General features: G+C 33.1%; 1 protein-coding gene across 4 annotated transcripts in view; it reads right to left on the reverse strand.

The window, feature by feature from the left end:
* Positions 1-1,050: 1,050 nt before the first annotated feature.
* Positions 1,051-20,978, reverse strand: part of LOC107167820 (Kinesin family member 19A) — a 55,350-nt gene continuing 35,422 nt past the window's right edge. Inside the window, exons 3-13 of one of the 4 annotated variants that reach the window (XM_015517013.2) lie at positions 20,210-20,320; positions 19,158-19,355; positions 17,562-17,906; positions 17,097-17,338; positions 15,839-16,063; positions 15,145-15,308; positions 8,376-8,530; positions 8,076-8,289; positions 7,158-7,290; positions 6,481-6,588; positions 1,051-2,299 (exon numbers count right to left, since the gene is read on the reverse strand). In XM_015517013.2, coding sequence (XP_015372499.1) covers positions 2,143-2,299; positions 6,481-6,588; positions 7,158-7,290; positions 8,076-8,289; positions 8,376-8,530; positions 15,145-15,308; positions 15,839-16,063; positions 17,097-17,338; positions 17,562-17,906; positions 19,158-19,355; positions 20,210-20,320 — 2,052 coding nt within the window. In that variant the 3' untranslated portion in view covers positions 1,051-2,142. Of the gene's footprint in view, positions 2,300-3,693; positions 4,259-4,911; positions 5,198-6,480; positions 6,589-7,157; positions 7,291-8,075; positions 8,290-8,375; positions 8,531-15,144; positions 15,309-15,838; positions 16,064-17,096; positions 17,339-17,561; positions 17,907-19,157; positions 19,356-20,209; positions 20,321-20,978 lie in introns of those variants that run through there. The other 3 variants (XM_089219006.1, XM_089219007.1, XM_015517014.2) reach the window with 3 other exon arrangements.

Consider the following 20,978-nt stretch of genomic DNA (forward strand, 5'->3'; position numbering starts at 1 on the left):
TGAGGTTCCTATCTCAAATACAAAAGGTGTGTAACTTGAAAAATACATAAGTCGATTTTATTTTTATTTCTCTCCAAATTCTTTTTATCGAGACTCGACTGTATTTTAGAACTCAACTTATTACATTTTTAGAAAATGAACGTTGTGAAGGAGGTTAGGTTACCCTAACCTAACCTAACCTCTCAAAACGATGTGCAATTGCCAATTTGTACCTATCCCAGATTAGTAAATAAGTACATTCATAAATAATAAAATACGCATATTATGTTATACAAAAATCGATTGAAAAACGTGGAATATGTTTGTTAATCGTATATTTAAAATATTACATTCGTTTTAATTTTAGTGGTATTTTGCCAATCATAAAACTTATTATTTACAATATAATAATAAAATACATAAATAATTTTTGATTAATACATAATATAAGTTATGTACCTATATCGGTTTAAAACTTACTATGACCAATTGATTGGTATAATATAAATCGTCCTTGATAGGAGTTAAGGAAAATGGCAATCACTTATTTTAGTAGACGAATTCACGAATTGAAAAATAATCGAAAATATTCAAGTAGCTTGTATATTTATGTTTATTATTTAGCGTGAATTCATTCGTTTAAGAATAACGACATAATTAAAAAATATTAAAAAATATTGGAACATTAAATTTTTTAATGTAAATACAAAATTGTAAAGATATCTATTACAATTTACATTATGTTTCGATCTACACTTTTATGCAGGGTGCTAATTTTAAAAGCAAACTAACCCATAATTATAGAAAATAGAAATAGGAATAAGACTGAAACTTTGAACGGTTGCAGAGTAAAATATTGATATTAGGTACCTATTATTTTCCAAATCTGATATTGAAACAACGTAAGCTAGCCTAACCTTTATAAGTAATAATCTGACCAGTTTTTAATTTCATACAATCTGAATATCTAGTTTAATTTTAATAAATCGCTTTATACATTTAATTATTGAATAAGGACAGATCAAGTGAAATAGGAATTATCCATTTGTACCAAAATAAATTAATCCGTAATATAGGTTAAGCTTTATCTGCATCGAAATAAAAAAGTACGTTTTAATCAACAGTTTTTTTTCTGTGCTGAATTTCACTGGATTTTCCATTTTACAGTAATATTGGTTTAATAATTAACAATTATGTAAAATATATTTACTTTAACAAATTTAAAAACAAATAGTTTTTTTTTTTAAATCAACACATTTTATTGAAAAAAAAATTGTGAAAAATGTTCACGCGTGTAAAATACAGGCAGATATATTTAAAAAATATATATACATATTTCTGGAGTATATATAATTTAAAGAGTTTAATAAGTACTAAAATTTAAATTAATATTTAAGTAGTCGTACTAAATAAAACAAACGGTTTTATTTAATATTTTGTATTTTTGTATTATTTCTATTCTTAATTGCCAATCATAATGATAAGATTCACTGAAGTAGGTATAATATAAAAATAATAAATGTATTACTTACTTTCTAATTCATAAAATCATAATTAGGTATTTAATAGTTATAAAATTATTTATTATTTTATATTGAAAAAATTGATTTTCTTGTTAGATAGTTGCTTATTTATTATTTTTAATCAAATATTTTAGTCATACAATATTCATTTTTTAATTATACGAGCAGTAGTACAATGCATCAATGCATGTACTTTAAAAAAAATTAATTATTAGGTATCAAACCATTATTTCTTTAAAATTTAAGTTATTTACACCATAGATTAATATAAGTACCTATACTGAATAGTTAACGCAGCTATACGAAGATAAATTTGGTTCGTAAGGATTAAGGGCTTTCGATAAAAACGTAACTTTTTTTATTTTGACACAGATCACAAAGAGGCTATATTTACCCAATACAAATTATTAATTTTTTGCACAAATGTTTAGTACATAGTATGACCTAGGATTGTCATTTAATGAGTATATAAATAATTAATATCTTTTATTATATGGATATAATAAAGAAAAACAAACGGCAGTATATGTACCTAATATTATGTGATTCGCAACCTCTGGGCGCCGGATAGCGTATACTGACCTATTATCTTAGTTTATATTTGAAAAATAAATGAGGAGATGGGAAGAATAGAAAAACCTTATCTAAAGCGATTGGAAATCGGAGGAAACAGCACGGAAGCCGGAACGGGCGACGGAATTTCGTCTCTGGAGTGTGGAATGACAGTCGATTGATTGATAGGTGGCAAACTTCCAGAGTCCTTTTCCCAGTCGAAGCCAGCAGCCAAGCTCTCGTTGCTGTAACGAACAGTGACGAGCTCGCATTAGCATATTATATTATATTAATTCAGTATTTCAGTGGCACCCAAGTACCTATAATATGTATGCATATAATATAATACATAGTCTTTAGTAGATTTATGTTATGATAATAATATATATAATGTTTTGTAGGTTCAAAATTTCATCATCGAATGTTCACCCACTCGACCAATTATAAGTTGTATCATAGAGGTTATATTTTGATATGCATAAGATATTTATTTATTTTATTCTCTTATATTATCTCATATAGCTGTCCTATATCAGCATAATTTTAATAAATTGGTTTCAGCGCTGCTGGACATTATATATGTAGTATTGTTAGGAAAACGGGTTTGTCACTTACTATCTACCGCGGAATCAGAGTGGTGCCAAACTTTTTTGAGACATATTGCACCTAGAGAGAGTGACGAGAGGAATAGTGACAGGCGGTCAAACCAGTAAGCCATGCCTGGGACATGGGCATGTGTGGTGACTGAGCCACGTTATCGATGTGTCGCGACGATAACAGAACTTGCAGCAGCCACAAACGCAGAGTCAGCAGAATGAGTTTGAAGATCAGCTATCGCCGAAGGAACACCGAAAACATATGTAATGAGCGATGAGTAACGACTGATGGACTTAATGCTGCCAGCATTTGTGAAATCGGACCGCCTGTGAGTTGTGATAAGCCCGTGTTCGTTCTGTGGTGCAGGCCAAGTGGTCAGGCGGACCAGAAGCCTGCAGGCTGCAGATCGAAGTGTGTGTGCTCTTGTGGGTGTCGGAACCCTAGATGGTTACATCGGAGTCGATGATCGCGGAGGAACTTATGGAAGTGATGATGAAACCGAAGTGGGTAAAAAACAACGTAACAGATACAAGGAGCTTGGTAGTTTGCTAAGAAATGAAACGATTTTATCACGCTAATATTTTCATATATTACAGAAATCGCCGGCCGCGCCAAATCAACAATCACCGGATGCGTGTTGCTCGTGAATCGTGATGGATATGTTGTGTCCCGTGTTCAAATTAAATGGTACCAAATGCCAAATAGTATATCAACTTAAGTAAGTTAAAACTCATAAGTATATGCATTATACTATTGTCTAGTATTATGAATTAAGAGTGTAAAAAAATATTATTCATCAATGAATGTCAAAAACACAACCAGTATCGAAATCAACTTCACATCTCCGAACTAATCTGTCTAGCACTTGGACCAAACCCACAGGATGTAAAAAACTTAATTTTATTCTTAAAAAAAAACAGAATTGTACAATTTAATGTAGAAAATTTAAATACTTAAATACTATAAAAATGTAACCAAAAAAAAAATTTTCTTTTACTAGTTGTAATTCTTTTACTTTTTTTGGCCTAGTTGTCGATGTATTTTGATCAATAAAAAAAAATAAAAAATAAATATTATTATTGGTCATAATAATCTTGAAGAATCGTGAAAAAATAAAAATAATTTTATAAATATATATGATATATTTAATTAATTTTGTTCCATGATTTCAGCATATATACGATTAACCGGTGAGTTTTCACTTTCTAATATACTATTATGTTCACCGAAATTCTTGAAACCATGTCATGTTTCTTAGTAACCTACTGTCACCGTCACGCTTCTTACTCTTCACCGTAACTTCAAAAAGTTCCTCCTATCACCATCTTTGGGTCTAACGTGCACCCGATCTGCAGCCAAGCTTTCTAGTCCGACCCGCCTACCCATGGAACGAACACGTACTGGTATCACGAATGTGGTCAGTATTTCCGTGATTGTTGTCCTTCGGCAACGTCTGATTTTTACACTTGTCTAATATTGCTACTCCTGTCTTTGTGACTGCTGTATGATGCCATAGTTAGGGTCGAGCACCACATCATCTTGTTCCGTCGTCACTACTTCCGGCTAAACTGCAGTCGGTCGTGTGTTGTACTTCAGTGGTGCGCAACCTGGGGGTCACGAAATTTTATTAGGGGGTCGCCAATAATTTTACACCAAATGAAAAAGTTATATTATACTGCTATGTACCTATATTATTTTATAGTTTTATATAAAGTAAAATTATTTTGTACTATCGATGGTTGTGTCAATCGTAATATTATGTCATAATATCTTAATGTTGTGATAACAACTTCAATTGAATCACGCAGTACCTATATGGGTTATTTTTAAGTTGAATTTAATCGGTAATTTTATTTACCTAATCAAAAACATTTTGGATTTCCGTCAAATCTGAATATCCAGAATTATTAAAACAAGCCATATCAATTTTTGGTACTTTTGCATCAACTTATCTATGCGAAACAGCATTTTCAACACTAACGACAATTAAAAATAAATATTACTCCACTGCTCCAGACTAAATGTTGAAGCTAATCTAAGAGTAGCAGTGTCAAATATAGAACCAAACATAAAATCAATCATGTATTCATGTCTACAATGCAAGCTCTGCAGGTCTCATTAAAATAATGAAATAGTAATTTTATAATTTTAAAAATATTAAAATTTTTTCTATCATAATAATAATCCATTTTGTAATTTTAAATTTTATAAAATTCTAATTTTGATTTTTTTTTCATGTCTTTGATTGATTAAATTAAAGAAAATATATTAAAATTGCCTAAAATTAACGATTTGATGTGTATGAATAAAATGTTTGTATACATTAAGACTATTAAGTAAATTTATATTATACAGTTACATATAAAGTTGGTAGGAATTTTGGGGGGTCGTGGATCAAAAAAGGTTGCGCCCCACTGTTTTAGTGCATTATGCCGTCGTAGCTGTTCAACTAGAACCCCTGCAGCTACAGGCTCGATCACTGCACGGTGTCCTGGTCCGATACTCCACCGCAATCTTTTTGTTGTCTTTCGTACAGTGCAATATGTCTGTAAAACGTTAATGGACATTCCTTGATTTTTCTCCAGCGTTTATGCATAAACATTTGTCTTGTGTCCTACAGTTTCCCCCAAAAGTTGCTCCAAATAAGTCCTTTATTAATTTGCTTATTGAGAGCTGCAATCGTATAATTCACGATTTTTTCATTCACTTGGAGTTATTCAATCTTTCATTTTTTTTTTTTAATATAATAAAAATTATTAATGATACATTAAATTGCATTAGAAGAACGTTTAAAAGCTAAAAATTTCAACGTTTTGAAGAAAAATATATGACATTTTTTTTGTTTATTAACTTATAATAATAATCAAAATTAATAATATAGACAAATAAATATAACACACGCCGTAAATAATTATAATTTATACGAGATAGAAACCCAATAAACGAAGCGAGTGCTGAGTAGGTATGTGAAATGGTTTTCAAGAAGTATAATAATTGTTGGCTATTAATATGAAAAGTAAATAAAATCATTTTATGTCCGTGGAATTTCATACTCTTAACTAAGTTATTTATTTTTCTTTTACAGTCTTCTGTCTTTAAGTTTCATATCAATTAGTAGGAAAATAATATTGCGTGTGTATAAAAATAAAGTATACATATACAATATACAAAGTGATTCACATAACATGCTCACATCCATAATTTATTTTAATTCTAATTTTTGGAACTGAGATAACCATTTCCATTGAAAATTGGTAAACAGATAACTTTTGTACAATTTTAATCGAAATTAAAACGAGTATTATAATATATAGTTGATTTTACATAAATATAAAATTAATTTAATCTAGTAGATATACTTACATATTAAGTTCATACAATTAAAAAAAAAAATAAAATGCTAATAGATTAATACAATTTTGAATCTGTCATAACTTTTCGCCATATCAATATTTCATGACCCTATATTATGCTTTGTTATCTTTAAATAGTATGCATAAAATTAAACAACCAAAAACTACTTGTTCAAGTTTTGGTATGATATATTAACAGTTTCAAAAAAGTTAGATATGCATACAATTTGAAAGAAAAAGGGTGATTATGATTTTGAAAAAGAGAAGTTTGCCATCGCCAGAAAGTACTCACCTTAAATGGTATAAAATAATCTAACCATTTGAAAATGTAATCCTATAGGTAGGTACTTTTATACTTAAAAAATAAAAATGTCTAAGATCAGAATTTAAATAAATTTATTATTAAAGGAAAATGGAGTTTTCATTTTAGTTGAATCACTTTGTATACACTATAGGTATATACTGTTTATAGGTACCTCGAGGTTGTGCCTAGTCTCGATTCCGGCGTAATTGGTTGAATGCGACTTTCAGCGGTATACGTCCGATTTTTTTCCGGCTGGTCGTCGATAGATGTTTTCTCGAAGCTGCAATTTATAGCACATATTATTAGTAAGGCACTCTTGACTATAATTTTAGTTCATATTAAAATTGTGTACTACGATCTGGAATTTATCATGACATTATAGCGAGTATAATGCTGAGCCATAGGATAAGACATTAAGACATATTTAATTGCATATATTACAGCCAGCATACCCCTATGCTATAAGAAAATATATATAAGATATATTGCATTATCAGCGGGGACCACGAGTATAATTATTATAATCTTGGGGTAGATATTTGTATATACATAAATTGACGTAATTCGTTAATTAAAATAAATATACTATATTTAATCAATGTGTTAGTGTTAAACAATATTAAAAAAAAAAAATTATAATTTAAAATTTTTTTTAAAATTATATGCCTAATTATTTTTAATGAGATACTTTTTTTATTTTACTGTTCAATTATGAAGATTAGATGAAATGCAGTCAAAGTACCGCCAATATAAGGCTATTAATAACATTGATTTAATGTCATTTAAATATAACTATTTTTTGAATATTTGTTTAGGTTCGAATTTATTATTAATTACAACGATGTGTACCTCCGATCGATTGACTGCATGGTGGACGTTAGTGGTATAGCGTTCACGTCCGTGTTGTATGAGTTGGCGTGTATTTCTTGTTGGTACGACCGGTACAGTTCTTTCAGATCGGTCGGTAACGGAACGTTTTGACCTGATAAATTAGAAATCGAATCACTATAAAAAAAACCTTTTCATATATTATAAATACTATTTTTTTCTATATTTTTGATTCGGGTATACGTATTTTCTCCAGTCTCTTATTGACATTTAGTACAATATTTTATAAACATATACTAACTGCCAATATGCATATAAAACTTAAAAGTTAAAATATATTATGAAAAACACAATGCATTTTTGAATGGAGGTAATAATATAAACATCTATTTATTATAAAGTAATGAATTTATACTTACTTACATCTTCCAACTTAACAATTTTTTTAATCTACGAAAATATGAAATACAATGTACAGGTCCTACCATTCAAGTTTTAACCCCGCTCATAGTCCATACATTTCATATTTACGTTAATTATATATATCATGTATGTAATAAATAATGTACCTATGATGAGGGGAAAATAATCTGACTATAAAAAATATTAACTTATTCGCCCGAAAATCTTCAAGGTTTTGTTAAACATAACTGCTGTGCAGTTAAACTTATTTTTAAACATAGTTTAACTTATAAATACTTAAATACTTTATAAAATATAATGCTACTGTGGATACCTACTAAACATTTATCCGCACCATTAGTATAATGAATTTTTTCATAATTGTCTCCAAGATAGTAACTACTTAAGTACCTATAATACCTATAATAGCTAAAGTGAATCATCTCATTCCACATATCCACCTCCTCAGAGGGTGCAACCTCAACATGACTATATATAAGAACACATTATACGCATTAATACATAAATATATTATACCTTCGATGATCTGCCGCTGTTTCGTGATAATGTCGTCGGTGATGCGCTGTTGTCTGTGCATCTTGTGCAACAGATCTCCTCTGCGGCGTAGTTCGTACGACTCGACTAATCGTTCACCTTGCAACGCCATTTTGTCTGCTTCCAATTCGTGTACGCGACATATCAACGAGAGCAGCTCACGTTCCGTCTCCGAATCTAAACGTTTCGGAAGGTTCTGGGGAGAAAAAAAAAACGGATTTTTTATAAACATATTTGCGGATTTTTCTCGAAAGCCGAGGGCTTATGTCACTCGCATATTACATTTTCTAAGGCCACAGCCTGTTGCCGCACCGCGTCCAGCTCGCTCACTGTCTTGGACCTCAGCGCCACATATCTCTCTTGTTCATGTTCAATGTAACTCAGGTCCGACCACGCCTGGTGCATGTTTAGCTGGTCGTTGTCAAAAGAATCCGTGTCTGCGTAATGTGATTATTATAGTCTTAATAATTGTATAATTAAATACGTTTTATAATGTTGTATATAGATTATGGTGTGTTATATATAGATTATGTATAGGTAGAGTTGCAAATATGGGCATTATACATTTATAACAAAGGCACCTCGTTAATTTTTGACTTCACTTAAAAGTTTATTTGATATTTTATTATTAACTTAAGAACTTAACTGGTTTAATTAATATATGGAATAATATAATTTTTTTGTAGTTATTTAAAAATAATCCATTAAGTTAAAATTAAAAATGGTTTGTTTTTGAAATTGTTGGTTTAAATGGTTTCATGCATTTATTAATATTATTATTGTAAGCTCTAAGGTTAGATTGAGGTATCTATATTATACAGTTATAATATAATAGTAATGACATTAATAAGTAATAATATAATATTATAATTTCTGTTACGTTTTTTTGACACAATAATATTATTTGTCAGTACGTGTTCCTCACTCGACAGAGCAACACGTGTGTTATCTTACCGCGAGTGCGCTTTTATAGCTTCGATAGCAAAACCCCAGTCACATTTCATTGCATCGATATCAGGTAATATGATTATTATATAATTATACACCCAACTATCTTTGGCAATTTCGAAATGAACAGAAACACATCGGGCAAAATGCCCCCCCCATCAAACCTCAACAGAGCAAACACCCTACGCTCTCCCAAAAAAACAACCATAAATTCACCTGCTACCAATACCAAAAATTTCACATTACCTTCAACCAAAACACACCAATTAAATACGCGCAACTTAATATCGCAACGGACCGTTATCGAAAAGAACACCGCCGTCAGCCCTCCTCTTCCCCCAGTCATCACTACCACGACCGCAACTAACGCCGATAACGTTAATTACACCAGTCAGATTACCAGCAACAATATAAATAGTACAGATAATCACAATAACTTCGCTAGCATCACAGCAAAGGAGACCACTCCTAACAGAGAACAAGCGATAGTATTCAATTCAATCGACGGAGTTCCACAAAAAGATTATATTTTAGCCATTGGACATATTGTTCAACCTAGAAATATACTATTCGTCTCCAGAATTTCCAACAATAGATTTTGCATATTTCTATCCAGTAAAGAAATTCTCGAATCCCTTCTGTCTAAAACACAAATAATAATTATAAACGGTCAAGAAATACAAATACGACGACTACTAAACCCAGCTAAGCGTATAGTAATTTCTAACGTATGCCCGTCCATACCCAATCACGTAATACTCCACTCCCTAAACAATCTGGGTATATCACCTACATCACAAATAAACTTCCTTAAAGCTGGAATTAACCTAGATGGCTACGAACACATTCTAAGTTTCCGTAGACAAATATATATCAAGCACGAAGACACGATAAAACTCCCCGGGTCGCTGATCTTAAACCATAATCAGTCTCAGTTCAGAATTTTTTTCACGGATGACACGATTACTTGTTACACATGTAAGACAACGGGTCACACAGCTCAGACCTGCAAAAAGAATGTCTCTACTATCTCCGAAACACCTTCTCCTCCTACAACATTTGCCAAAAATACTGTTATAGACACTCCAACAAGCGATCTGACACCACCCTTCATCGATCCTGACCAAGCAGAAAGCCAAACTTCCCAACACGATGTTCAACACACCAATCTGAACACCAATGAAGAACATATACCCCCAATACCACCCGCCCAAATCAATACGGAAAACAAGGAATCAGATACTCACGAACAACACATCATATCGTCTTCCCAAGCTCCGCCTAATACCGAACAAATACCTCCAACTATGCAGACCAATACTCAAAACAAAAGACCCATATCTGACACCTCATCCCTAATGTCCCCCCCCCTCAACCCCCCTTTTAAAAGTAGCCCAGCAACCAGTTCAAAAACAAAAGAAACAAAAAATAAGATCTCAGTCTAATTCTTCATCAATCACTGACGACGACACCCCCGATGACCCCCTCATTCCGGCCCAGAAATTATTCCATGACGACAATCCCCTACCAATAACATACACCCAATTCAAGTACCTGGTTGAATGCTCTTCAAATAAGTCCATGAATATACGCTCCCTATGCGAAGAAGCTAACATCGAATTACGTACACTAATGGCAATAATCGAAGAAACCTACGTCATGATAAAAAACTCCAGAATGAAAACTAAACTAACTAAATTTCGCAATTTATTATTCCAATTAATACCCGAAGAACCAACAGACCCCACACAAAATCAATTATAAATAACAAACAATATAACATATACAATGAGCATAAATGTAATACAGTGGAATATTAACGGCCTTGCCAAAAAACTTAATGATATTAAACTAATAAATCAACAACACGACCCAATCATCATATGTTTACAAGAAACCAACCTCAACAATACCTTCACCCCGCCCATCAAAAACTTCAACATCTTCTCAACCAACAGAACAGCCTGCAACCGAGCTAGCGGAGGAGTAGCGATACTGGTCAGATCTGACTATCCAAGTTCCCAAATCCAGATCCAATCTCCTCTGGAAGTGGTGGCAACATCCATCCAGCTCGAGTCTAGCATCACCATTTGCAATATTTATATACCGAACCAAAAACTATTTAAATCCACTGATATTGTGAACAAAATACAACAACTTCCACCCCCCTTTCTCCTCCTGGGAGATTTCAACAGTCACGGCTTAAGCTGGGGATCGGACAAAACCGACGACCGAGGAAAACAAATCGAAAAAGTCCTCGAGACTGACAACATAATACTACTTAATAGCGGTGAACCCACACGACTCAATCCCTCGAACGGAAAATTCTCAGCGATTGACCTATCATTATGCAGCTCAAACCTTGCCCAACGCACTTCATGGTCAACTCTACCCGAAATATACGACAGTGATCACATCCCAATCAAGATCGAGCTTCTTACTAGCAAAGCAACTTCGCCTACATCTCCCAACAAATGGAAACTCAAAAATCCCAACTGGAATCTTTTCTCCCAACTAGTCGAAGCCTACGTAAACACAAACCCTCCTCCTCCAGATGGTCCGACCGAAAATGACGTTGCCCACATAACCAATTCTATAACTAATGCAGCAAACATATCAATTGGAAAAACAAATGGCACTCTAAACAATCCTAAAGTTCCTAGGTGGAACCCCCAAATCAAGCTATCTATTAAGGAAAAGAATATCGCATTAAAACGGTTCCAAAAAATGGGAAAAATCGAGGACCACATACGCCTAAAAGAACTTCGTGCAAAAACAAAATTCCTCGTAAAACGCAGTAAAGCATCCTCTTGGAAGAACTTCACTTCTACCATAGGCCCCAAAAGCGACCCCAGCTCTGTATGGAGCAAAATCAGATCTTTACGTGGCAACAGCAAAGAAAAACAGACTCTCATATTAAATGACAATATTCTCCTCACCGATCCAATCGAGGTTGCTAATCTTCTCGGTAACCATTTCTATTTGAACAGTTCTGATAACAACTATAATGAATCATTTCTTAATAATAACCTGACCAGTAGACAGCATTTGCTCCAACCCAACTACAGCCCATTAAACCAGGATCAACACCATCTAAACATCCCCATTAGCGCTAAGGAGCTAAACTGGGCCCTTTCCAAATGCTCTAGCCTCTCTCCCGGACCTGATGAAATCCCATACAGCTTCTTACACAACCTACCCGCATCAGCAATACAGTTCCTCCTCCACCTGTACAATAAAATATGGAATACCGGACAAATCCCAAAATCTTGGAAACACGCCATCGTCATCCCGATTTTAAAACCAGGGAAGGACAAATTTAGCACAGAGGGATATAGACCAATATCTCTCCTCAATACAATGTGTAAAATACTTGAAAAGATCATCGATTCGCGACTGAGATGGTTTCTTGAAAAAACTCACTATCTTTCCCCTCAACAAAATGGCTTCCGCAAACACAGGAGCACTTACAATAGTCTACATGAAATCCAAAAAGACATAACTAAGTCCCTAGAAACCAACCAAGCCTTGGGACTTGTTGCCCTCGACATAGCGAAAGCATACGACACCACATGGCGCCCCCGGATAATCGAACAACTACAAAAAATCCTATGTAACGGTAACCTACTGATCTTTGTCAAACATTTCCTAGAAGACAGATCTTTCCAAGTCAAAATTAACGGTCATCTCTCTTCAATCTTCAATCAAGAAAATGGAGTACCACAAGGATCCACTCTCTCAGTCACCTTATTCCTCGTAGCCATCAACGACATCTGCGAAAGAATCAAATTCCCAGTAAAATCTTCTCTCTTTGCAGACGACCTAAACATTTGGTGTTCAGCAAAAAACTCATCCTGCATACAACCATATCTACAAGACACAATATTATCACTTGCTGCATGGTCCGAGACATCAGGATACCGTTTCTCCCCATTTAAATCTCAGTGCATCACATTCACCCGATCTAAAAAATATCCTTCATTAGACATTAGAATGAATGACATCCCAATACGAACCTCAAAATCAATTAAAATACTAGGAATCACATTCGACCGCAAAAATACCTGGAACCCCACCTTAAAGATCTCCGAAAAGCAACCATGCTAAGAATGAATATCCTCAAAACTCTAGCTCACACTTCTTGGGGAGCAAACTCCACAACCCTTAAACAAATATACACATCACTCATTCTTTCCAAGCTAGAATACGGATCCTTCCTCTTTTTCAATTCTAAACCATCCAGCTTAAAAATGATTGACACCGTACACAACCTGGGACTGAGACTAGCCTCCGGAGCATTCCGATCGAGTCCAATTCCCAGTTTGCTCAACATCTCTTATACTCCACCCCTAAGTCTCATAAGAAAAAAAAACATCATGCTTCTATCTGCAAGACGAGCCCAGAACAACCTAGACATCCACCACGGCATCAGAACTGAACTAAGAGACTCCAATTTCAAATTCTCTGACTTAATTAAACATGAATGTCCGACTACTCCCCCTTGGACTATGGACATTGACATCAACCTCAAGTTATCTTTCCTCCCGAAAAGCGAAACTACACCTAACATTTATAAAAGTGAACTACAAGCTATTCTCGAAGGATACCAAGACCACATATTCTTCTTTACGGATGGATCCAAAACAGACGCCGGCGTAGGCGCTGCAGTTACATTCGGTGAAACCAGACGAATGCTCAAGCTCCCTGACTATTGTTCAATCTACACGGCCGAAGCCTTGGCTATCTCCCATACATTAGATATTATAAAACAGGACTCAATAAACAAATCCATTATACTAAGCGACTCCCTTAGTACACTTACAAGCATCCAAAATTACTTCCAACCTAATAGCATTTCACAAAAAATCCAGAACCAGATATCATTTCTCCAAAACAACGCACATACTATCTCCATGATATGGATACCTAGTCATATCGGCATACCTGGAAATGAGATAGCAGACACATATGCCAAACAGTCCATCTCATCTCCTCACTCTCTAATCATCGGCTCACATACTCTGCAAGACTCAAAACACTTTATTACTGATCACATTCTAAAAAATTGGCAACACTCCTGGTCAACCCAACGTACTAAACTAAACGAAATCAAACCCAGCATTCTCCCATGGCCAACCACTCCACTTACCAGGCGTCAAGAAGTAATTCTTAATAGACTTAGAATCGGTCACACATGGTTAACCCACAAACACTTAATGTCCAAAACGGATCCCGAACCTTGTCTATCATGCGGCGAAACACCTACAGTCAAACACATCATATGCTTCTGCCGTGAACACAACGTTGTTAGAGTCAACCTCAAACTAGCTGACAATCTTTACGAAGCTCTTGGTCCTGACCCCGACAACATTCAGAAGATATTTACCTTTTTAAAATTAACTAAATTATATAACCTAATCTAAATACACCTTCACACCCCAAGCTTGAATTGTATAAATATCCCTCCTTTATCACCATATGCTAAATTTAACTTCAGCCAATAATCTTTGTTGTTGCGGCTTAATTTTAAATAAAAAAAAAAAAAATATTATTTGTGGCTTATAAATATTTTATACGCAATAAAACAAATATTCTTTTTTTGGTTCACATACTAATTAAAAGAGTAAATTGTTATTTTTCAAACTGGGTTAAGTTAATATTTTTTTTACCATATTATTATCTTAGAATGTTAAGTTTAATATATGTCATTAGTTAACTATATACTTCTAACTTTACGATATTGTGTTTACTTTACTTTACTTAACTTGAATTAATGATTTTCATTGAATTCATTCGTTTTAACTCACCCACCTCTGGAAAGAGATTCTAATAAATAGATACCTAAATATATTTTAGTATTTTACTTAACGTAATTACATATTAAAATTACGTATATATCGTGAGGAGTATTGAGAACCAGAACAGAAGCTTAACCAACAAAAAAAAAATGTGTGCTACTGTGCTAGATTATGTAACATAATTTTTTTTGTAATAAAAAATTAATTTCAGGAATAGAGTGGGTCAAAACGCTAAATAAAATTCTCTGAAAATAGATAAATTATGATCCTCATATGTTTTGTGTACTAGTGTTTTGTTGTCTTACTTGAAGTGTTGTTAGAACCCTTAGTGTTCGGCCTTCGTTGAGTGCTGGTCCTCCGGCAATACAGTTTATTGTTTCTCGATTCCCATTGGCTAATTATCTGATGTTGCCGTTCGGCTTCTACGCCTAACGATAACAAGTGTCCGTCGATGTCCATCAGCTTTCGCCTATAATATTTGTCACGGCCGTTATCAACGTATATTGGCTGTAAAGCTGTCTGAAGTGACTACTAAACTCTTTTTGTACAAAGAACTTTTAAGTGAATATTTGAGAAATGAGAAGGATGGCTGTGAGATATTGTTGTCCTCGACAATCTTTTTTTGTGTATTGCCAATTTTCGACTGAAATTGTCGCTTTTGCTCATATAAAGTTTATCATAGATATAATTTTAACTATTTCTAAAAATGTCAAAGATTTTAATTTAATTGAGCATTTTAAGTTGAAATCTATGTGAAATTTATTTTTGGGCTGCACTTATCTTGTTTTCAATGATGAATAAAGGACATACTTTGATTTTGTTTTCTACTTACTCCTTCTGTCAATAATAATGTATTCAACATGAATTTTAAAATAAAAATATATCGATGCATTCAACTTACGCAAAACAAAATTAAGAAAATGTATTTATATAAAACCTTGATTTTCTACCCTAGACCCGGCCCCTAGAATCCAGAGTTTACCTAACTAGGTACTGTACCTAAGCTTCATTTGTTCGCGGAAAGTGCCTACAATCTGGTCCCTTATCTGGTTCACAGGCGTGTCACTGTGCTGGCCGCTTGAAGACTTTGTACGGCCCTCGTCCAGTTTCGTCCTCAGTCGAGAAATTTCGTTACGCAGGTCAGATATGACTGATCTGTACTGATTCACCTGAAATGACACGTTTAAAACGTTTCGTTCGACTTTGTGTGAAATACCACTGGCTCTGCGAAAAAAGGATAAACGAGCCTTATTGTTAACTTATAGGTGGATTACTATGTATTACTTATATGATCATAACATTAGGGGGAATCACAATGTCCTTTACAATTTAAAAAAATAATCCTAAACAAAATGCATAAAATAAATAACATAAATCTTTTAAAATGTAATTTTAGAGTTTACAAAGGTTAGGTTAGGTAATGTACACTTATTGTACCTAAAAAAGTGAATTATTTTAGACTAATGACACTAAACGTGTATAATAAAACGTATAAGTATGTAAACATGTATTCAAATATCATTTTAGTCTTTATATGTACCAATTGCTTATTGCTTATGGTATAAATGAACAAGGTGGTCAGTGAGTATTGGCTGCAGTATACCTATAATTTCAATATTCAATATAGTATTTTTATCAAAATAATATTTATGTTTGATTAAAAAATAAATTGTGAAAGATATTCTAAAAACATGGGAAAATGCTTTAATAGGTAGTGTAAAAAATGCAATATAAAAATATTATTAAAATAATGAGTATTACCTAAAGGTTGAAACACGTTTTCCACTTACAGAGCGAGCTACGTTTCATATAAGTATATAACACCAGAAGAAAATAACATTTTATCGAAATTCCAGCCCTATGAATAATTTAACCATTTTAAGATTCACAACAAAGTTATATCTAATGATTATTAATGAGTCTTTGAATTCTAGAGTTAGTAAATCATAGTGTAGGTACAATGTGTATACAATAAAGTAATGGGAAAGAGAATAATTGTTTTAATGGTTAGTTAACTCTAGTTCATAATAATATTTTCCTCCTTATTGCTTCTTAAAACGATACTGAATTTAGTGATTAAATTGTGATTATTTAGCTGCGTGTGAGTCTATAAGTTTTTGCAATCTTCTAGGCGATGCTCAGAAAAGAACCCTTAAATTTTTCTTGACAGTTTATGAATAAATAATATTATATTTATATATATAGAAACAATAATATAAATAGATAAATAATTATTATTTATTACAATAACGCTTACCTGGCGGCGTAAATCAAAGTGTTCCTGGTCTCGTCCTTGTGTGACGCCGCCGAGCTGACGTGTGCAATCATGACGGTCCTACAATTTCCACTCAGCGACTCACGAAGCAACCGGGTGAGTTTACTGTCACGGTAGTTTACGAATCGGGGGTTCGTTCCTCCACTTAGTGCGTTTATGCAGTTTCCCAAGGCCAGCAGAGACCTGTTGATGTGCGCCCCTTCTTTTAGCCGTTTTCCTCGGTTCTGAAATAATAATATTATATTTTTATAGGTCAACATACTATATTATTAATACATTAATACTAATAATAATTTTAATTGATAGCGTGCAGTGGCTTAATGTTTCATTTAAAACAAAAAGTTCCTGAAATTTCGTAGAGGCAGTGAATATTGAACGTCTGCAAGTTATATTAAATTCAGGGGAAATAGTTACGTCGTATCGCGACTCATCATTACGTCTTCGTACCTTGGTGTGGCTGGCTCTCTCAGAACCCGCCAGATCGATCATGAACAGCCTGCCTTGCCGAACGGCCGTCGCCGTTCTGGATGCCTTGCACACCGTGACGCTTAGTAGCGCATGACTTCTGGAAGACGTTTTGTTTACACCCGTCGGCTCCACTGTACGTTGTCGGTTACCCTGGTGCAGCAGCCCCATCACCTCGTCGATGGATACTACTACAACTTCCGAGAGTCCGGTCACTTGGATGTTCCGGTTCCTGGACGTATCTTCGCGGAGCTCCAGGAAACCCGACGCCGGGTTCAGGAGGTCCCGGATGTTCTCATTATATATTTCTAAATACGACATTTTTACCTGTGCACACACAGTTCCAATATTAGTATATAACTTAAAATACAATTCTTAATATTTTATTAATTAGTATTAAAATTGAGTTCTATTATTAGATATCATATTGAAATTATAACCGATTAATATAACTCAAGTATATACTCAACTATATTATATTCACCACCCCTCTGTTATTTAAAGTTAGAATGACCAGTGGATAATATTAATTAGGTACAATACTCGATTGTTAAAATATGTTAAATAAACATAACTATATGTGTAAATATTCCATTGAGATGATTAAAAATTATAAACGTTATTGAAGGTGTAATAACATCGTTTAACAAATTAATTGATTTACATATTATATAAGTTAAGAGAGTTTCAGAAAATTGAAATTATTATAAAAATTAAATTTTCATAAAAATGTTTAAAAAAAAAGTGATTTTACAATTGGTCAAATAATATAAATAATGTCAACTTAGAGTTTGAATTTCATCAACATTACGTAAATTTGAGTTCAGTTAATTTTATTTGATGGCTAAAATATTTCTAAATTATTTTACTCATTGAATAAAATACATATAATACATGTTAAAGAATGCATGAACAGAAATATTCACTCAGTCTATAAATTACAATGCTATAAAATACTTATACTTTAGAGGTCATGGTTTCAGGTATTTGTTAATTTCGTATAAATATGATGTGCAATGTACTTAAAGTTTAAAATTTTAAATCATAGTTAGACTTCGACGCGACGTACCCATCATACGGGCATATTATACCATGGTTTGTTCAACAAGTAACTTTAGTACAAAGTCAACTCAAAGTCTCAAAGACTCAAAATTCTCGATAATTCATATAAAAAAAATTCTCTTTAAAATGCCAATGGTTTCGATATCTCGAAGATTTTAATAACTTGAATTTATGTTCCCCTTTATACTTTGAGTTACCAATATGGTCGACTACATATTATTACACATAGCAAACGACGCGACCGTGGCGGTGCAATATTCATAACACATAGTAGGTACCTACCAACGCATTTAACCATACATTACAATGACTTCGTGGCAAACTATATAATATACATTGACACATTGTGCATAATAAGTAGGCATCTACCTACTGTAATAGATAGATGTGATGATATAATAATATACCTGCTAGAAAAACGATACGTGTTGCGCGTATTGCGTATAACATAATACTGTGGTATCTACAGCAGCCGTAGCGCCCATAGATATAATTAAATGTTTTATTTACACTCACCGTGTATCGGTAAGCGTTTTTGCTCACAATGTCGAACAAATCGCTTATGGCTCGGACCATGATGCCCGTCTCACCGCCATGTCCAACCATCGTATGTGTTTTACCGCTACCCGTTGCCCCGTACGCGAACACGGTGGCGTTAAAACCGACGAGTATGTCTTTCACCAAGCTTTTCGTTGTCTTTTCATACACTTCATCCTGAACGAATTTAATTTAAAAAAATTACAGACCGTAGTCACCATCATCGTTTTATTATAAACATGGCTCTGCAATGGCTATATTATATTTATTTATTTGTTTAAATAATTACGAGTAAACGACAGTCTGAATTACTTCGTTGGATATGTAAATTTAAGTTTAAATGTACTATTATAAAAATATTGTACATATTATTAGGTTATATAGGTATAAAATATATATTTTATCATTTAAGTTCAAACTAATTCAAAATCATATAATATAAATCATATTTCGATATAGTTTTGTATACCTAATGCATTTATTATAATAGCTATGTATCATTGGCGCACATACAGGGGTGCCAGGGGGTGCTTAGCACTCATAAACACTTGTTAATTTAATAATATTATAATAGTCGTTATAATGATCGGTTATAGGATATATTGTAAATCAGATTCATTAATTTGAGAATTTTAATGTAGTAATGTAGTAAATTTGAAATAGTAAGTGTAACCGTATAGGTGGTGTGTGGAGACTGGAGAGCAAAGTCTCCCACTAGTCACTTTGAGGTAAAAGATTTTAGCACTCCCAAGTTTAAGACTGAATGTGCGCCTATGCTATGTATTATACATTTGTAGGTGTTTAGTTATTGTAAATATTTTGTACAGTGCAAAATCTGATATAAGATGAAAATTAATCAATGTTAATATTAAAAATACATTTATATAGTATTAGTATATCATAAAATATGTATGAGAGTATTAGATAAAATTACTGTTGATTTTATCATAATATATCATGCAGATGCAGGTATCAGTTTTAGTTATCAATTCAACCTCGTTAAATTTAATAGGTTTCGTTGTGTTTTTTACCTGAGTTGAATCTTCATCGAATACTACATCAAACGAATAATGCTTTTGACCGGTCCTCTTTTGTCGAAGTACATCATCTCTTTCTTTATCGGTTTCCTCGATAACGATAGTCTGATAAAACAATACAAATATACAATAAATTAGTTTTTAAAGGCTATACAATAACATAGCGAATAATAAATATAGGCTATACGCTATAAATAATGTCTATCAGTTATTCGTTTAGTTTAATAGAAATTGAATCGGTATGGGGGAGTTATATAGATGATATCCTCGGCTCTCATGGGTATAGGGTGCAAGTTTGTTAGTAAACAATGATTGATCGGTACCTAATAGATAATACATAAAATATAGTATATATTATTTGTTAACTTTTTTTATCAGGATCTTCTATAATGGAGATTGGAGACCTTATTTATTTTTCGTTTAATCACTTCCAATTAATTATATAGTAAATTATTAAAATACACTCAATGAAAAAAAAACTGAAAAGCCAGGGGGATAATTTCCCTGATAATCACCCTTTCGTGCATCTATGGTAGAATACTAGAAGGTCCATTCTAGGTTTTGGTAAAGACAAATCAAAAAAGTATTCATACTCGCAGCTGGTCCCAATAGCAGAGTGTACCTATATTCTCAGTTGTGTAGTCTATAGTTGTAATTCCTTGTAATTTTATATAACATATAATTATAATATTTATTTCAATTTCATATGTTCATATTAAAGTCTCAATCATATCAAATTTGATACATTTCTAACTATCAAATT

This window comes from Diuraphis noxia, unplaced genomic scaffold (genome assembly GCF_037042655.1).
Source record: "Diuraphis noxia isolate RWA-SAM2 unplaced genomic scaffold, SU_Dnox_SAM2 contig0002, whole genome shotgun sequence".
Lineage (NCBI taxonomy): Eukaryota > Metazoa > Arthropoda > Insecta > Hemiptera > Aphididae > Diuraphis > Diuraphis noxia.